Source organism: Spinacia oleracea, chromosome 5 (assembly GCF_020520425.1).
Source record: "Spinacia oleracea cultivar Varoflay chromosome 5, BTI_SOV_V1, whole genome shotgun sequence".
Classification (NCBI taxonomy): Eukaryota; Viridiplantae; Streptophyta; class Magnoliopsida; order Caryophyllales; family Amaranthaceae; genus Spinacia; species Spinacia oleracea.
The window spans coordinates 662,396-681,220 of record NC_079491.1 but is presented as its reverse complement, the minus strand read 5'-3'; the positions used below and the strand labels follow the sequence as shown (position 1 = coordinate 681,220).

Below are 18,825 nucleotides of genomic sequence, written 5' to 3'. Positions count from 1 at the left end.
AAAATGGTCGAGTAAGGGCAAAAAAGTAAATTCACGCTAACGGAGACTTAACGGAATGGACGGAAAATGGTCATTATGGGCATTTGGTGTTATTGTTTTATACGTCGGGGGTATTTGGTGCATTCGGCAAACATTAGGGGTATTTGGTACATTAACGCAAACCTCGGGGTCATTTCATGAAAAATCCGTATTTTTATACTTCCTACATTTTTTTATAATTGCACCACCTTGGTTTTAGCAGTATTCGCTTATTCTTATATAGTTATTTTTTGTGATTTATATGTAAGGAAAAATATACTCATGTGGGATCTTGTTAGATGCGTCTCGAAATATACTCTCAAATTATCAAATTTTTATAATTTTTTAAAATGTATAATGAGAGATATTAGTAGTTAAAATAGTGTATTGGCAAGCGTGAAATCCCAAATGGTGCAATTAAAAAAAATGGAGGAAGTATCTCTTATCCCTCTACTTGTGGGCCTTTTATGGGCTTCAAGCATGGCCTCACTATTATATCAGCCCACACCATATGATTATAAAAAAAAAATTAATAAATAAAACACTGCATTTTTAGTAAAAATACACATGATAAATCAATTGCAGCAAACAGGAACACAAACAGTAACAATCTGCAGAATCATTAAAGTTTATCAACAAGTAACAATTGTTGTTCATCACTTCCATTTAGCCAAGTTGCAGTACAAATCATCTATTTCTTCCTGCAAAAGGTTTAAAGGATTCAACATCAAATATCGCACGAATTCACCTGATAATGTCAGACTGTGGACTGTGGAATGAGAAGAGTGTTAAATAAGAATGTAACCTGATAATGTTTTAGCATTTTATCCCTCCTCTTCTTCATGGTTGGTGTTAGCAAACCTGGTATTAATTCAAAGGTTTGAGGTTCTAAAACGATTCCCTTTACTTGTTCGAAACCTCTCAACTGATATAAACAAAGATAAAGAAGTTGAGATTTCAGATTTCAGATTTCAGATATAAAAATGTTACAGAACTCAGATCAACAAGGTAGTAATAGTATGCTGTATGCACCTTGTTTCTTTCTCCAGCAATTGTAAGTTCAGAGAAGATATGAGTTCTGAGTTCTTTAAGGGAGCATAAGTCAGTGAATGTGCCTTTATATCCATTTTGATCAGCCCATTTCTTGGTGTTTTCTTCATTTGGCACCACAACAGCAACCAACATCGATTTGAAACTGTCTCCATACACCCAAATCTTCAAAAGGAAACCAAAATGTTAGCTTAGATTCTTAATTGTAATGAACAGAAACTACATAAATCACACTAATAAGTACAAAGGCAGAGGTTTTACATCTTCGATAATGGGAGTAATAATGTATACTTTCTCTAAATACTCAAGCGCGACATACTCTCCTTGTGAGAGTTTTATCAGATTCTTTTTTCTATCAATGATCTTTATTGCTCCATTAGGAAGCATCTCTCCAATATCACCTGCAAACATCAAAGGAAATAATCAAGCGTTGTATAATAGGAAATGAACTTTGACATAAACAGGAACCAACAAGAGACTTATTTTAGACAAAGTTTATAATAAGAAATGAACTTTGCCAATATCTGAACTTTGTTCTGTTCCGACTTATTTTGACTTATTTTAGACAAAATAAGCTCAGTTAAGTTCAGATAATATAAGTTCAGATAAGTCGAATAGAACAGAGTCTTAACCTGAATGAAACCATCCATCTCTGATAGATTCGGTTGTTAACTCGGGGTTTTTGTAGTATCCTGAAAACAGTGTTTTGCCCCTCAAGCATATCTCCCCGCGTGGCGGGTCAGAAAATGGGTGGTAACCCATCTCTGGAACCTCTTCAAGGCGCAATTCTGTGTATAAAGATGGAACACCGACAGCTCCTACCATCGACATTTCATCAGGGAAGCAAATTGTGGACAATCCACAGGTTTCTGTCAATCCTGCACAAAAAAAAACCAGGAATCTGATTGGTACAAAAACTGAAAATGAAATTTGCACAAAAACTTCATTTTACCATAGCCTTGAAGTACATAGCAACAGCAAGTAACGCGCAAAAACTCCTCCACTTCTTCGCTCCAAGGTGCAGCTCCTGATACCATTAGCCGAACTCTACCACCTAACTTATTCTTTACCTAAATTTAGTGTAAACATTGCACTATGAGCAAGGCAGCATTATAATTAGTAATTTAGTATCACAATTAACTATAAATACAGCTGTTTTCAGGTTAAAACACATGAAGCACTGTAATAACATGATGGAGAGTTTTCTGAAGATCAAAGTTGAAACACAAATAAGATTAGAATGTGAAATAGAGATCAAAGTTAGGTAATAACCTTCCTGAAAGCTAGGAAATCGGCTAAAGGGGATGCATGCTTGTTGACGTACCCTCGATTCATCCAGAATAATTTGCTGCATTTCAACAAAGATAAAGATTTAGTACTGTAATTTATGAGTTTCTTATTCTCTCATCACATGTTATTTTTTGAAACTTTTGACAGGAAGCTAAAATATGAACAGCTTACTATTTGTAAAGAAGGTGAAAAATCTTCCTCCTTCGAGGAATAAGATCTTCAATAGCCTTCTGTATGCCTGATAAACACACTATTAGCAGAAATACATTGGTAACTTTACAGAGAAGACAAAGTATAATTAAGGACATGCCTTCATATACACGGTCAAAAACTTTAGGTACACCAGCGAAAAAAGTTGGCTTTAACTCCATTAGATCTTCACTGATTTCTTTTACATTCTTCATTGCACAAATCAACAACAATCAGAAAAAGTGCAATATTATAGCAGAAAATCTTTTCATATTGTATGAAAAAACAGGAAAATACCCCATGAAAGAAGCCAACAGAAGCACCCTTATGGAAAAAATACTCTTCTATTACGCGATCTAATATATGAGCCAAAGGAAGGAATGATAGATACACATCATCAACCGTCATCTGTTCAAGATACATAGTTAATTACTCCATTTATATGATAAAGTAGCAAATATTCCAGTAATAGCATTGTTGGGTTGGTTACCTTGTCTTCAAATTGGTCCATGAAAACGTTCATTCCACTTATAAACATTGCCATGTTTTCATGTGTTAGAACAACACCTTTCGGATCTCCACACGTGCCACTTGTGTACATTATTGTACAAATATTGATTGGTTGTGGAGGAGCTGTTTCTGATGGATTTTCCTTGCCCTATTTAAACACAAGAAAAATAATCAGAACAGCTGAAAATTAAGAACACAGGTGAAAAACAAGGTTCTAGTACATATAATCTGACCATATGAAGGAACTGATTCCATGAGTACGCCTCTATCCCTGCATTACCAGCCTCCTGAATTGCTTCCTCAGTGAATGATGTAAAACAAATAATCGCTGCAATGTCATATTAAATCCAACATGTTAATTGGTTAACGTGTTTCATTTCGTTTAAACAGACAAATTAATCCAGAGTTAGAAGAATGCATCCTCACATTTTAGCCGTTTAGTGGAGGAACAATCAGGGTTGAGTAACTGTACAGAAAACACAGGCAACATATGAAATTTAACCTCTAAACAAAGAACAAACACATATGAGTATAGGAGGAAGATGTACTTACTTCTTTAACTTTAAGGGGATGGACAAAAACATAATCAATTTCAGCATGATCAATTATGTAATCAATAGCACCAGCACCTGATTTAATGACCATAACAATACTTTAATTTCAGCATGATCAATTGTGTAATCTTTCAAGAAACTATATTCGAGTAAAAGAAGAGTTGTTACCTAAGGTATCATAGAGAGGAACACATATCAAACTGTGAGCATTACAAGCCTATACATACACATATGAAATCATTTAGTTACAAATATAATACTCATAAACAAACTACTGAAAACTGTAAGGAAATTCTTTTTTGTTATATATACAACAAACCTCCATAGCCATAATCCATTGAGGACAATTAGCACCATATATTCCTATCTTTGCACCCTATACCAAAAAAGTACAATTGTAATCAAGAATGTTGAACTTTTCATGTAAAATTAAGTCAAATTAATATATGAAGTATATAGATTTGCTAGCTTACAGGATGAGCTCCACATGCTCTTAAAGCAGAACCAATGTGAAGAACTTCATCATGGACATCCTTGTATGTTTTCCAGATATAAGGCCCCCACTAATTAACATTTTCACCCAAAACAATTAGTATACAAGGCACTAATAAGTAATAAATCCATCAAATTATGCACTTCTATGAAATGTTACACACCTTGCCATCAACCATTTCACGCCAACCCAACATCTTATTTCCTTTATGCTTCTCAGCCGAGAGCCTACATAACCAAAGCCGAATTATTGTCACGTCATTTCTCAATAAAAGTCGTCTCATAAGATTCAAGCTAAATGTATCGTGACAGAAACAAATATCTCTTACTCCGTACCATAAAACTAAGCTAAGTGTATCGTGACAGAAACAAATATGTCTTACTCCGTACCATAAAACTAAGCTAAATGTATCGTGACACAAAATATGTCTTACCCTGTACCATGAAACTAAGCTAAGTGTATCGTGACACAAACAAATATGTCTTACTCCGTACCATAAAACTAAGCTAAGTGTATCGTGACACAAACAAATATGTCTTACTCCGTACCATAAAACTAAGCTAAATGTATCGTGACACAACAAATACTTGTATGTCTTACTCCGTACCATAAAACAATCTTATACTGAGTACAAGATATACTACTAAAATGACTGCAAAAGGTTGCATCAAATTCAAAAACTAACATAATTGAGAAACTTCAGAGTAAAAAAAACAGAGAATTAAAGTATGAACAAAACGAAAAAAAGTACCTGAAGGAATCCCAAGCAGTAGACAAATCAGGGTGAGGAGGTGGAAATTCATTCTTGGAGAGAAGATTCCGATAGATGGGGCCCACGGCCGGATTGCCGTCATGTCCATCTCTTCCACTACCAATTTGTGCTGAAAATTTCTTCATTGTTATATTATCTGTATATCAATAACCTTAACTATGTTACTATATCACAAGAAACATACTACTTCTATAAAGAATCAAAATTTATATATGTAGCCATAATTATGATAATAAATAATTGCAGTGGAGAATACAGACTAACATTTTAATTATGAACATTTAATGGAGTTGGTGAAAGTCTGAAAGGTTGATGGTATTTGAGCAATACATAATTTAAAGCTAAAATATTTAATCCATTATCATACACATTTTGCTTAACCTTATTTTCCTCCGTCTTTTCTTGGTTTACAGTTTTAGCTAATCAACAAGGATACATATAATAATCAACAAAAACCCAACTATACTGATATAGCAATGCATGAAACCATTTACGGAGTAACAAACAAGCGAAAATACAGATAAATTAAAAAAAAACCATCCTAAAAGAAGCAAAAGACAAAGAGAAGGATCAAAAGTTTACAAGAAGTGGGATGAATGTGGACAGTATGAAGTATGAACTACTACTATATGAAGTAATAACATATATAAAAAGTATGGGATATACATATATATATATTGATGAAATAGAAATGAAGTAATAATAATGACTTAAAAAGGCAATGAGATATAAATGTTGGTATTTGTTATAGTTGATGAAATTAAGATAGTTGAAGAAGAAAATGACAGGTTGGTTGAGGATGCATTAAAACTACATACTGCTAAATGTAAATACATATACCATCTGCTGACTCCTTAGTCGGTTCTGTAAGTTTTTCATCAATTTATTAGAACAACAAAAGCTGGCTCAAGCAATGGACTTAGATTCTTTAATTTGTAATGTACTATCTCCGATATATCTGTCCAGAATTAGTTGTCACGTTACAGTTTTACACTTCGAACATGAAATTAATTTCGAGGAAATCTATTTGGATTTAAATGTGAGTCAAAGTATGTCCTTAGTTCGTGTAATTGGCTTATTATTCTGTTAGGGAGTTGGTATCCAAGACCTGAGATCGACCAAATCTTGTCAGTATTATTTGCAATTCTCTGTACACCAAAAGAATTAGTGGGTATATTAATTAGAATCTGAATTCGTGGACAACGGTGTATGGTGTGATCTCCTGGGTCATTGATATGAACCTTTCTCTTCCACTCATTTGTGAACTCCGTAGTCCGTACCATATGATTTGAGGGATCCAATTATGTATTCAGCTCCTTTACTTGTTGTTTGGGCTCCCAATTGATTCTCAATTGGGCCACTAAGTCCAAAGCCCAATGGCTCTAAACAACAACATCAAACCTACCAATGGCTATTCAGCCATCCATTAAGGCCCAAGGCCCAATAACAATAAATGACCTATGGGCATTTATTATGCAAACACTATAAATAGGCCGCCAAGGCTCACACCTCAAGGTACGTCGAATTTACCGCCTTAAGACTACTCTTCTAGAGAACTTCTCTCTAGAATCCGAGCATCATTCTTACTTAGGCATCGGAGGGGCTTTCCTCGGAAACACCCCCGAGGCTAGTGACTTTGCTCTTGTGCAGGTGAATTCGGATTCCACTCATTCAAACAAGCAAGATCTTCAACACATACAAAAGGGCCTTCATTCGAAGCCCATTGTTTCCATCTTTACAACACCGGAACAATTTGGCGCCGTCTGTGGGGAAGAACACTTCAAAGCCTTTGAAAGACATCAATCACCTCTTTCCGCGAAAATGGTGAACGATGTTGTTAACAACAATGACGACGATATGATGGTGCGGTCAGATTCAGAATCTGACCAAGAGGGGCACCCTCAATCGATGGCGAGGTCACAGCCAAGCAGAGCTACGACCGCCACAAATGCAGGACCTCCGATTCCAACTAGGGAAGAGCTCACTGCGGCCATGACCATCATGCAAAACTTCCTCTTCAATGAGAAGCAGCAAGGACTGGCAAATGACCGCAGAGAAGAGAGGAGGACCAGGCGAAGGCTGAACGAGCCACCCAGTGTGGAAGTGTCCAGACCCGAACGAGAACTCCTTCCCTTGACAGGTACACACTTGACGTCGAGGTGGATGGAAAGCACGTGGGACACCCAAAAAAGGGCACAACAGCAACCAGATTGGTTTGCGAGACCATCGCCTACTCCAACAGCTCTCCAAAGCGAATCAACTACTCGTAATCCTCGGATCCGAAGCTCGGTACTCAGCAGGTTGAGGCCCTCGGTCCACTCAAGGTTAAGACCTTCGATCCATACGAGACTCGGGGTAGGTGAGTCGAGCAGATCTGGCGAGCGACCCGAGGTCAGTAGCCGAGAAAGAAGAAGAGACGGGAGGCATGATCGAACCCCTAGCCCCCATCGTACGCCCGAACGTTCTAATCACAGAGCCTCGGCAAACGAAGGCATCAGGGCTAGACTCGGGAAAAGAATCATGACTCCTACGTCATCCCCTTTCTCGGACGAGCTGATCATGGAAGAAATACCGAAGGTAAGACTGCCAGCTCACCTAACCTACAGCGGAATCACAGATCCGAGGGATCATGTCATCTCCTACGAGCAGCAGATGTTCTTGAGTCCCTACTCCGAAGCATGCTGGTGTAAATATTTCCCAACCACGCTAACCGGAGTGGCGGGAGAGTGGTTTAGATCGCTGCCGAAGGGATCGATCAAGAGTTGGAAAAAGCTGAAAAAGAGATTCTGCACACAGTTCGTGAGCAACAATCGCCCCGAGCGAACCACAGCAGAACTGACCTCAATCCAACAAGAAAGAGACGAAAGTCTGAGAGAATTCATGGCCAGATTCATGAAGGAATCAACAAACATACCAAACTTGCAGCCAGACGTGGCCATCTTCGCCTTGAAGCACGCGCTCCAGGAAGGGAAGTTCCGTGACGAACTCTCAATGAAGAACCCCTCCAAAATAGCTGACGTGCTCCAAATGGCCGATGCGTTCATCAGAACCGAAGAGTTCAACAAGGCCGCTGCAAGATTGAAGGGATCGTCAGATCCGAGAGACACAAAGAATAACCAGAGCAAGCCCGAGGGCGGCTCAAGGAAAGGGAAAGAGAAAGTAGGAGCTAGAGAGATGAGCCCGAAGAAAGACGGGAGAAGGGGTGAACTTCAACCCAAATACACCAACTACACTCCACTAGCTCTGCCCCGAAAAGAGATATTTAGCCTCAACAGAAATGATGAAAAGTGGAAACTACCGGGGAAGCTCAAGTCCAACCCAGCTCGGAGAAACAAGAACAAGTGGTGCGAGTTCCATGATGACTTCGGTCACCATACCGAAGAGTGCAACTCGCTGAAAGACAACATTGAGGACCTCGTTCGCCGAGGCTACCTGAAACAGTACTTGTTAGACCGAAGGGAGGAAAAAGAAAAGGCCGCAAGCGGCAAACAACACGAGCAACCCCAGAAAAGGGTCTACGAAGCAACAGGGCACAAGAAAAATGACATCCTAGTGGTGTTCGGGGGACAGAAGTCTGGCCAGGCCAGCAAAAAACACCTAAGAGCCCTCTCCCATCGGGTCAACTTCAGCGCGGTTGGAGACAACCAACCACACCCCCCGAACATGACCTTCACTGCTGATGATTGCTTCGGAGTCCAGTACAAACATGACGATCCTCTGGTCATTTCCATGGACCTCAACAACCACAACGTACATCGAGTGTTAGTCGACGGAGGAAGTGCCGTCAACATCATCTTCAGAAACTGCTTCGAGCAGCTGATCCTCGAAGAACCAGAGGAAGCACTGACGAAAGTCAGTTATCCTCTGATCGGATTCAACGGATCCGCAGCTATCCCTCGAGGAAAGATCACCCTGCCAGTCACAGTGGGCGAAGGCCAGGCAGCAAAAACCCTTCGGGACGAATTTTTGGTGATGGACTGCGACTCCGTATACAACGTAATCATGGGGAGAACCATGATTCACAAGATGCAAGCAGTCCCCTCCACATACCACCAGCTGATGATATACGTCTCGGATGCAGGATTCGCCGAACGAATCAGAGGTGATCAAGAAGTGGCGAGAAGAACCTGCCACACTGCTGTCCGAAAACCCAAATTGGAGGACGGCCCCGAGGAAGGAAAGGGAGCTAAGGGAGAGGAAAGCGAGGCAAAAAGGAGAAGAGCAAGCACGAGCAGCTTGTCTCCCGCAGAAGTTGATGCCCGCCCCGAAACCCCATCTCCCGAACCAGATCAAGAAATGGAGGATATCTTCCTCGAAGATAATTCAGACAGGAGCGTCCGAATAGGCAAGGGCCTAAGCTCGGGGCTCCGAATCGATTTGATCCGACTACTCAGGGATCACAAAGACATCTTTGCATGGTCAGCAGCAGATATGCCAGGGATAAATCCGAAGCTGATTTGTCACAAGCTGGATGTCAACGCTGAAGCTCGGCCAATCAAGCAAAAAAAGAGAAATTACTCCTCGGAGAAAAACAAAGCCATCGCCGAGGAGGTTAAAAAGTTGCAAGAGGCCGGATTCATCGAACCATGCATGTATCCGAAGTGGCTGGCCAACGTGGTGATGGTCAAGAAAGCGAACGGCTCATGGCGAATGTGCGTAGATTTCACAGATCTGAACCGAGCCTGCCCCAAAGACTGCTATCCCCTGCCAAGGATAGATCAACTGGTTGACTCCACCAGCGGCCATGCACTGCTCAGCTTCATGGATGCCTTTTCAGGCTACCACCAAGTATTCATGCACCCCGATGACAGGGCAAAGACAGCGTTCATCACAAGCGCAGGAGTGTTCAACTACAAAATGATGCCTTTCGGCTTGAAAAATGCCGGAGCCACCTACCAGAGGTTAGTTGACCACGTCTTCGCCGACCAGAAAGGGAGGAATGTGGAGGTCTACGTGGATGAAACCATCGTAAAAAGCATCAAGGAGGAAGACCATGTCAAAGACTTGGCAGAGACCTTCGGAAACCTGAGGAAGCACAACATGAAGCTGAACCCAAAAAAATGCGTCTTCAGGGTGAAGTCAGGTAAATTCCTCGGATTCATGGTGAGCGAAAGAGGAATTGATGCGAACCCGGACAAAGTCCAAGCGGCATTGGATTTACCCGAGCCGAAGACCAAGAGAGATGTGCAGAGGCTAACCGGCAGGTTAGCCGCACTAACAAGGTTCATATCAAAGGCCTCGGATAAGGGAGCCCCCTTCTTCAAAGCACTGAAACCAAAGAACCTCCCCGGAGGAGAAACAGAACCAGTCAAGAAAAAAGGGGTCCCGAGGAAAGTGGATCCCGAACTGATATGGGAACAGGAGCAAAAAGAAGCTTTTCAGCAACTCAGAGCCCACCTAGCTCAACTGCCGACACTGGCCAGACCAAAAGAGGGGGAAACCCTGTACCTATATGTCGCAGTTAGCCCTGGAACCGTCAGCGCAGTGCTTCTTCGGGAAGAAGAAAAGAAGCAACAGCCAATCTACTTCACCAGCCGAACACTCACAGGGGCCGAAACCCGGTACCCACTCATCGAGAAAGTCGCATATGCAGTAGTGGTAGCTGCACGAAAACTGAGGCCATACTTCGACTCCCACCAGATCACGGTGCTAACTGACCAACCGCTCGAAAAAGTACTCGACAAAATAGAGAGGTCAGGAAGATTGGCTGCCTGGGCTTTCGAACTATCAGAGTTCGGCATCAAATATCAGCCGAGGACAGCAATCAAAGCACAAGCATTGGCAGACTTCTTGGCCGAATGCTCATACCAGGAAATGTTGGATGATACGAAAAGCACTTGGGAGGTCTTCACTGACGGATCTTCCACAATAAACGGCTCAGGGGCAGGAGTTGTACTGATCCCCCCGACGGGGAAAAGCATAGAGTATGCATTGAAGTTCGGCTTCAAAGCAACCAACAACGAGGCCGAATACGAGGCCGCAATCGCAGGGATAGAGCTTTGTTTATCCCTGGAGGCCGAACATGTTCGCCTCAAAACTGATTCCCAGCTTGTAGCCAACCAGATCCGAGGGGAGTATGAGGCCAAATGGCCCAGCATGACAGCCTATTTAGCAAAAATTAAATCCTTAACGTCAAAGTTAAGATCCTTTGAAGTCATCCTCATTCCCCGAGGACAGAACACGCAAGCAGACGCACTGTCAAAACTCGCAAGCTCAACACTCATCGACCTAAACAGGTCGGTCCACGTGGAAGTTCACCAAAAGAGAAGCATCGACTTGCTACCCACCACAGTATGCAGCTTACGTACCGAACCTAGCTGGATGGACGCAGTAGTTGCATACAAAGAAAGGGGAGAACTTCCCGAAGATAAGCTGCAAGCGAGAAAACTGAAAAGATTCAACAGATGGTTCATCATCAGCGCCGAAGGAGAGCTCATGAGGAAATCATTCTCTGCTCCGCTGCTAAAATGTGTGGGTCCAACAGACGCTGACTACATCCTAAGGGAAATCCACCTCGGGATATGCGGAAACCACATTGGAGGTAGGACATTAGCACATAAAGCCCTTCGGGCTGGGTACTGGTGGCCCACTATGGTTTCCGAGGCAAAGCAGATGGCAAGGAAATGCGAGAAATGCCAAAAGTTCGCACCAGCCATCCATCAACCAGCTCAAACCCTACAATCAACACTGTATCCCTTACCATTCGCACAGTGGGGGTTAGACATCATTGGTCCCTTCCCCTCAGCGACGAACCAGAAGAAGTGGTTGATTGTAGGAGTCGACTATTTTAGCAAATGGATCGAAGCCGAAGCTGTCTCCTCCATCACCGAACCTCAGGTCCGCAAGTTCATATGGCAGAACATCATCACAAGGTTCGGCATACCAAGACTGATGGTCTTCGACCACGGGAAACAGTTCGACAACACCCCGTTGCAAAAGTGGTGCAAACAGTTCGGCATACACCTAGCGTACTCGGCAGTCTGTCACCCACAAAGCAACGGGCAAGCCGAAGCTGCTAACAAACTCATCCTCAACGCACTCAAGAAAAGAGTCGAGGATGACAAAAACAAATGGTTAGAAGAGCTACCCGGAACGCTATGGTCCCTTCGGACCACTGAAAAAGAAGCTACCGGACAAACACCGTTCCACCTTGTATACGGATCCGAAGCTGTAATTCCTGTGGAAATCGGAACAGAAAGCCTGAGGATCCAGGCATACAACAGATATGATGGGCTCCAAGGAGAAAGCAACAATCAACTTCTATCCGAAGCTCTCGATCTACTGGACGAAGCTCGGAACGATGCAAGGACACTCAACGCAGCCTATTTGCAGAGGGTCAACAAGCATTACAACCGAAGAGTCAACGCCAGACCTCTAAAAGTCGGTGATCTAGTACTCAGAAACGCCGCCTCGGTTCAGAAAGGACAAATCCATGGCAAACTCTCAGCCACTTGGGAAGGACCATACATCATCCATTCCGAAAAAAGGCCAGGCACGTATATGCTGAAACAGTTAGATGGAACAATCCTGAAGAACCATTGGAATACCGATGTTCTCAAGAAATATTTTGTATGATCTCTGTCTGTAAACCAAGTAAGTTGTTTAATGAGAAGAGGAAAGCCATTGGCACCATGTGTTTCATTAAACTTATCTCTATAATTATTGTCCCTTTATATATATCTGCAGCCTCGGATCTGATCAATCCGAGACTAAAAACAGGTTGACTTTGCCCATTCCTTGATAAAATGCAAGAAATGACCAAATCATACACTTCAGGGAACCGTCCAGAATCCTCGGATTCGCGGTACCCTAATAAAATTTGTTCGCAACAAACAGTCGCTCGAATCAAGTTATAAAACTCCGGCTCAGATCCACGGATCGCCGAAGGCATAACTAAAGAGGCAGACTAGCGATCTCTTGCCCAGGTTTCCGAACCACAAGAGATCGGAAGAACAATCCAAACCTCTGAGCAGATCGACGGATTTGAAGAGTCTGGAAACTAAAGAGTCTCTTAGCAGATCTACGGATTTGAAGAACTCGCAAAACTAAAGAGTCTCTTAGCAGATCTACGGATTTGAAGAACTCGCAAAACTAAAGAGTCTCTTAGCAGATCTACGGATTTGAAGAACTCGCAAAACTAAAGAGTCTCTTAGCAGATCTACGGATTTGAAGAACTCACAAAGTCAAAGAGCCTCTTAGCAGATCTACGGATTTGAAGAACTCGCAAAAGTTAAAAAGTCTCTTAACAGATCTACGGATTTAAAGAGCTCGCAAGATCAAAAGGTTTTTAGCAAGTCTACAGAAAGAGGAGCTCGAGAAATCTACGGATTTAAAGACCTAAAAATTGCGAAAGAACAAGTTGAAAAGAAGCAGCCAAGTAACAAACATTCATTTTTTATTCAATATTTGGGGGAAGTACAAATACATCGAAAAACCTCAAAAATTGAAAACAAAATGAAACAAGTTAAAATCGGCAGCCATCAACAGACAATACCGGCCTACCGAAGTACTAAAGAAAACAAAAAAGAAATAAGTACAACGCAGCGCCGAGGCAAAAGGGGGAAAGGCAAGCACATGTTCGGAAGTCCTCAACTGGAACCGACCGACTCTGAAGAAGACGACTGCCCGAATCCCTAGCTCTTGGGAGTCTCAGGAGCATCCCCCAGAGGAGCATCCTTCGAAGAACCCCCAGCAGTAGTATCACCTTCGGAAGCCGCCTTCTGGGCCCGAGCCTCTGCAAGAGCAGCTTGGCGTTCAGCTTCAGCTTCGTCTCGATCGGCCTGGCACTCCACCAAGTGATCCTGGGCCCTCATCCAGAGCGGAACCTTCTCATTCCAAGGGAAATGAGGCATATGCTTCGCGAACATCCGCCGAGCACCCAGGATGCCATTCCAGTATTGCTCTCTACACTGATCAGCAGTGTAGAGGTCAACTCTCTCTTGCTCCAACTTCCGAATGGCAGCATCTTTCTCTCGGATCTTCAGCTGGAGAACGGGCACCTTGTCAGCTTGATTCTGAACAATCTCCCGGTGCTTGATAAACTGCTGAAGCCTCGCCTCCGCTTCCTGGCTCTGCTTAATGGCCGCCTCAAATTTAGACGTCATCTCCTTGAGAAGACTGTCTTTTTCTTCAAGTTCGCTCGCAAACTTGGCAGCCATTTCTCTCCTCTCCCTGTCGAAGGAAGCTATCTTTTCAGCATCCTCTTCAACTTGGAAAGTGAGCTTCCCAACTTCGGCCCCGATCTGTTCCGCCGCTTCCCTAGCCTCACGACTGTACTGAAGGTACAGTTGCTTGAGGTCCACCATCTCGGCCATGAGCTGCCCAGCCTTCTGGTCCAAGACAGGGATATCACGAGCATAAGCCTCCTGATACCTCCTCAGCTGCCTTTCCTCAACCGAGCTACACTCGGAAGCGAACGAGGACCAGAAAACAGCCTGGGAAAGAAGAAAGGACGAGAAAAGATGAGGAAAGAAGAAAACAACAAACCAAAAAAAAAACGGAACTCAAAACAAAATTTCCAACACTTACCTCATTCAGATAATATTGGGCCATCATAGCTGGGTTCCTCTCCTCAGCTCCAGGAACCCTCCACTGCGGGTTGGCCCGAAGAAGATTCTCCCGTGCAGCTTCGGGACCCACCAAAGATCCCACGTGAGCCATGGGGTTCTCCCCCAAAACCGGAGCTCTGGCATAGCGAGCCATCGCCTCCCTTACCTCCTCGGGGATCCGTTTCAGCGGAACATCCGAGCAAGGGTCAGCGTGGATCAGTCTATCCAGGGCCGAGGTCGAAGTGGAGCCCAAGGTCGAATGACGCCTCTTCCTCGTCAGACCCTGCTCGGGTTCCTCCTTCTCAGCTTCGGGAACCTCTACGTGAGCTTCGGTGAGATCCACCATCTCCTTATCCGGACTTTTCTCCCTTTCGAGAGAAACGTCAGCAGCTTCTTCCTTCTGCTCGGCCACAATAGGGACATCCGAGCCAAGAACAAGGTCGGCTTCAATTGCCTCCATCACCTTGGTTATATCCTGGATCTCGATCCCTAAAGCAGCAGACGGCTTCAGCGGAGAAGGGATGGTATCTTCCTCAGCCAGCGGTTGGTCCACGGGAGGCGGTTCCACAACCACCACACTCTTCAACTTCTGCCCGGGCAAGGGCATGAAGTGAAGGAGGTTTTTGGGAGGAGGCATGACTTCCGAAACCACTTCCTACAGGGCAAACGCTCAAAGGTCAGTTTCAGAAAAAGAGAGAACAGACCACAAAAGCTCTAAGTCAAAACAAATACCTTCTCCGAAGACTGATCAGCTTTCGCCTTCTTCGGATGCGCAGAAGGCCTCAAAAGAGTGCTGCTCTTCCTTTTGCGCTGATCCTAAACAGAAGAAACCAAGGGTCAATAAATGTAAAACAAGACAAAGGAAGGAATAAAGAAAAATCGCGAAGTACCCGGTTCCTAGATAAAGAGATATCTATCCGAGCCGGAGATGAAACCGAGGGAACGGCACGCGGCACAGCGTCAGTCCCAGGACCCTAAAAAGATGGTCCAGGACCAAGACGTTAGCCGACGGCCAACCAAAAAGAAAGACAAACAAAAGACTTCGAGATTAGAAACACTCACCGGATCCGAGGTTGTCCTCAAATCAGGGAGCACGACTTTCACTGGAACAGCTTCGGGAGAAGAGGCAGAATCCCACGGATCAGCTCGAACTTCAGATATCCGAGCAACACCCGACGGAGACAGCACGTAATCCTTCAAACGAGGATTACGAGGATTCTCCTTCCCGAACTTATAATCAGGGGCCGAGTCGTGAATGGTCTTCAGATCCAAAGAAATACCCAAGACCACAGGATCAACGCAGCTAAAGCCGTACTCTGCAGAAACAAAGCACAAAACGAAATCAGTAAAACGAGACCAAAAAGGAGGAGGACAAACTTACTAAAAGCACGGTCCCAGCCGAAAGACACCTACCCCTGTCAAAAATCCTGCTGAGACCGGCAACAGCAAGAATGTCCTCCCGCAAGATATAGTTGAGGTTCGGGAGCCAGTTCGACGGCAATTTGTAGTTGTCCTCCCGAGCCAAAAACCACTGGAGGAGATCCACGTAGTGGTGATGGTTCCGATCCGGAGCAGCCACGCTTCGCATATCAGGATCAGGAGTCACAAACCACTTCGGAGGGCGGTAAAAATGTGGATGCTTCGGATCTGTCGGCACACGGACGAACAACCACTCCGTCTTCCAGTTATGATCAGAGCTGAGGTAAGGGTAGGCCGTAATATAGTTCGGCTCCCCCTTTCTTCGGGATCTTTTGTTGATAATGGTCCACCAACCATACCCATCCCCCTTGGAAGCGTGGTTGAAAGACAGATCGTGCAGATCCCGAAACACGGCAACAGAGCATGGAAAGTTAATAAAATCGCACACCCATCTAAATCCGATGATGTGCCTCATAGATTTGGGGGTAAGCTGGGCCAAACTGATGTTGTACGACACCAGGAGCTCGGATACGAAGGGATCCAAAGGAAAGCGGAGGCCGTTCTCCAAATGATGAGTATACACAGAGATGAACCCCCTCGGCGGATGAGTCACCCGAGGACGCTCCTGGTCGGGAAGCTCGCACCAGTACCCCAAGGCGTGCTGGATTCCGTATAACTCTTCGGCCCTCCGATGGTAATGCCCCAGCTTCGCCTCCACCAACCAGTCACCACTGACCGATTTTTCCAAGGGACCATCGATCTTAGTGGTCTCATGCAGAATCGGGGCATACTTGCCCTGCGGATCAGCTTCAGTCCAATGAACTGGAAACTCAGGGTAGGAGCGGCGCACACCCGAAGAGCCAGCCTTTTTACCAGAAGTTGCGCGTTCAGACACGCTAGACCCGCCAACAACATCATCTTTCGAAGCATCCCAACCAGTCGAACGCCTCTCCACTGGCCTCTCTGAAGGCCGACCCCTCGAAGTTTTCGGTAACCTTCCCCAGGGCACGTTCTCCCTCTCACTAGAGGAGCCAACGACGAACTTGCTCTTGCCCCTATTCTTTGCCATGGCCGCGAATTCTCGGTCTAGGGTTGAGATTGAGGGGTAGAAGGAAAAACGAAGAAAAAAGGAGAATTCAGAAACAAATTACCTTTTTCCGAAGCGGAATTCGCCGATAAAACGAACAACACAAGTTCCCGAAGTCTAAAGTTGGCCGAATTTCGTAGATCTGAAGAAGCAAATTGCACTGCGATCGCCGGAATTTAGAGAGAGAAAGGGTCTGAAAGAAGGAGTAAAAAGTTCGAAAAGAGCAATGCACCCCGTATTTATAGAAAAGAAAAGGGGCGCATCAACTTCCTCAACCCACGATCTCCACGGCACAATACAACTCCCAACACTTGTCATCAATGCAAATCATCCCTTTTCAAAAAAGAGAGGGAACTTTCAGACTTCTGACAGCTGGAAACCCACCCATTTAATTCTAAATGGACCGGGTCTGGGGGGCATGTTGTTTGGGCTCCCAATTGATTCTCAATTGGGCCACTAAGTCCAAAGCCCAATGGCTCTAAACAACAACATCAAACCTACCAATGGCTATTCAGCCATCCATTAAGGCCCAAGGCCCAATAACAATAAATGACCTATGGGCATTTATTATGCAAACACTATAAATAGGCCGCCAAGGCTCACACCTCAAGGTACGTCGAATTTACCGCCTTAAGACTACTCTTCTAGAGAACTTCTCTCTAGAATCCGAGCATCATTCTTACTTAGGCATCGGAGGGGCTTTCCTCGGAAACACCCCCGAGGCTAGTGACTTTGCTCTTGTGCAGGTGAATTCGGATTCCACTCATTCAAACAAGCAAGATCTTCAACACATACAAAAGGGCCTTCATTCGAAGCCCATTGTTTCCATCTTTACAACACCGGAACACTTGTTTTAGTAGTTACATGTTGCTTTCGACTTCCTCATTGGAAATTTCTTAATGCACTCCAATTTCTTGAATTGAAGTAAATGTCAAATAAGTTGTGTTCTTCAATATAACAAAATGGGGACTATTCTTGCCTAACTCGGTGGGGATACATTGATATAACTCCAACAACTCACAAGAAATATATTTATATTATGTGTATGGCCACTGAGACTCGGATATACTCCTTCTGCCCCTAAAAGATTGTCTTAGAACAGTAGCAGTAGTTGGGTATAAGTTTCAACTTTTTGCAAAACCATGTAGCTTTGTGGAGCTACAAACTTGGTAATATTTCAGGTGGGACCAACTACTCGATCTTGTTGTGAGAGTAAAGATTGAAATGATTCGCATGTGAGTCATGACCAAATTACAAAAAGTTGCAACTTTGCATTGGGAGAGGTTGTAGCTTGACCATTGCTCAATGCTCAATGCTCATGCTCTTATATCATAATTTCTCGTACCTTTTTTTGGTTTATGGTCCTTACATATCTTCTTCATACACGATTATTTCATCTAACTAAAAGACAAATCTATCTACCAATTTGCTTTTGAGTATATCTAATTCTTACAAATAAAGTGAATACAAACATTTAGGACAATCTTTTAGAGACAGAGGTCGTAATAAGTAGGTAGTACGTGGTGTATTGTGCACCCAAATTTAGAAGAGTGTAGGCAGAAAGTGTCATTGGACCATGATTATTGGACCACTGCTATTGAATTGGAGATGGTGGTGTGGTGAGTATGGTCTAATTCGGTTCACAAGTGAAGTGGATTGCAGTTATCTTATTTAGAATCATTTAGTGCACTAGCAGAGTAGCAGTAGTACAATTGCAGTTGCAGCTATCTCTCTTCTTCTTTAAGAGTTTAAGGTACCACGTGGCATATGTCTCTAATGTCATCCCTCTCAAATTCTCAATACCCTGCCTCTCATATAATGTCAATCAATCTTTGCTTAAGTTCACTCATGTTGGGCCACAATTCACAATTCTTTTCCAAAAGGTTTTGTGTGCT

General features: G+C 43.7%; 2 protein-coding genes across 6 annotated transcripts; both read right to left on the bottom strand.

Annotated features, from left to right (window-relative positions):
• Positions 1–533: 533 nt before the first annotated feature.
• LOC110776533 (long chain acyl-CoA synthetase 1) lies at positions 534–5,734 on the bottom strand. Of its 5 annotated transcripts, XM_056828409.1 has the most exons (20): positions 5,695–5,734; positions 4,856–5,012; positions 4,268–4,331; positions 4,085–4,174; positions 3,931–3,987; positions 3,780–3,828; positions 3,610–3,686; positions 3,484–3,523; positions 3,291–3,385; positions 3,038–3,205; positions 2,845–2,955; positions 2,669–2,756; positions 2,530–2,596; positions 2,341–2,416; positions 2,021–2,138; positions 1,701–1,946; positions 1,330–1,469; positions 1,051–1,233; positions 824–943; positions 534–719 (listed from the first exon to the last, which is right to left on the bottom strand). In XM_056828409.1, exons 1-20 carry the CDS (start codon positions 5,717–5,719, stop codon positions 675–677), a joined length of 2,016 nt encoding a protein of 671 aa, XP_056684387.1. In that variant the 5' UTR covers positions 5,720–5,734; the 3' UTR covers positions 534–674. The 5 variants fall into 5 exon arrangements, with proteins under 5 accessions (XP_056684387.1, XP_056684386.1, XP_056684388.1 ...); XM_056828408.1 differs by having other exon boundaries at positions 2,530–2,756; XM_056828410.1 differs by lacking the exon at positions 5,695–5,734 and adding an exon at positions 5,459–5,613 and having other exon boundaries at positions 2,530–2,756.
• Positions 5,735–14,266: 8,532 nt separating this feature from the next.
• Positions 14,267–17,469, bottom strand: LOC130460756 (uncharacterized). Its single transcript, XM_056828292.1, has 5 exons — positions 15,838–17,469; positions 15,487–15,740; positions 15,157–15,240; positions 14,870–15,079; positions 14,267–14,275 (listed from the first exon to the last, which is right to left on the bottom strand). The coding sequence occupies exons 1-5, from the start codon at positions 16,910–16,912 to the stop codon at positions 14,267–14,269; spliced, it is 1,632 nt and encodes a 543-aa protein (XP_056684270.1). The 5' UTR covers positions 16,913–17,469.
• Between the last annotated feature and the right edge of the window lie 1,356 nt (positions 17,470–18,825).

Coding starts and splice junctions, on each gene's coding strand:
- LOC110776533 (XM_056828408.1), bottom strand. CDS start 5,719: ATGGTATATGTATTTACATTTAGCA. Junction 1,947..2,020: donor CTATGTACTTCAAGGCTATG/GTAAAATGAAGT, acceptor TTTTTTGTGCAG/GATTGACAGAAACCTGTGGA. Junction 944..1,050: donor TTGCTGGAGAAAGAAACAAG/GTGCATACAGCA, acceptor TGTTTATATCAG/TTGAGAGGTTTCGAACAAGT.
- LOC130460756 (XM_056828292.1), bottom strand. CDS start 16,912: ATGGCAAAGAATAGGGGCAAGAGCAAGTTCGTCGTTGGCTCCTCTAGT. Junction 15,741..15,837: donor CAGCAGGATTTTTGACAGGG/GTAGGTGTCTTT, acceptor TTGTTTCTGCAG/AGTACGGCTTTAGCTGCGTT. Junction 15,241..15,486: donor TGAGGACAACCTCGGATCCG/GTGAGTGTTTCT, acceptor TCTTCTGTTTAG/GATCAGCGCAAAAGGAAGAG.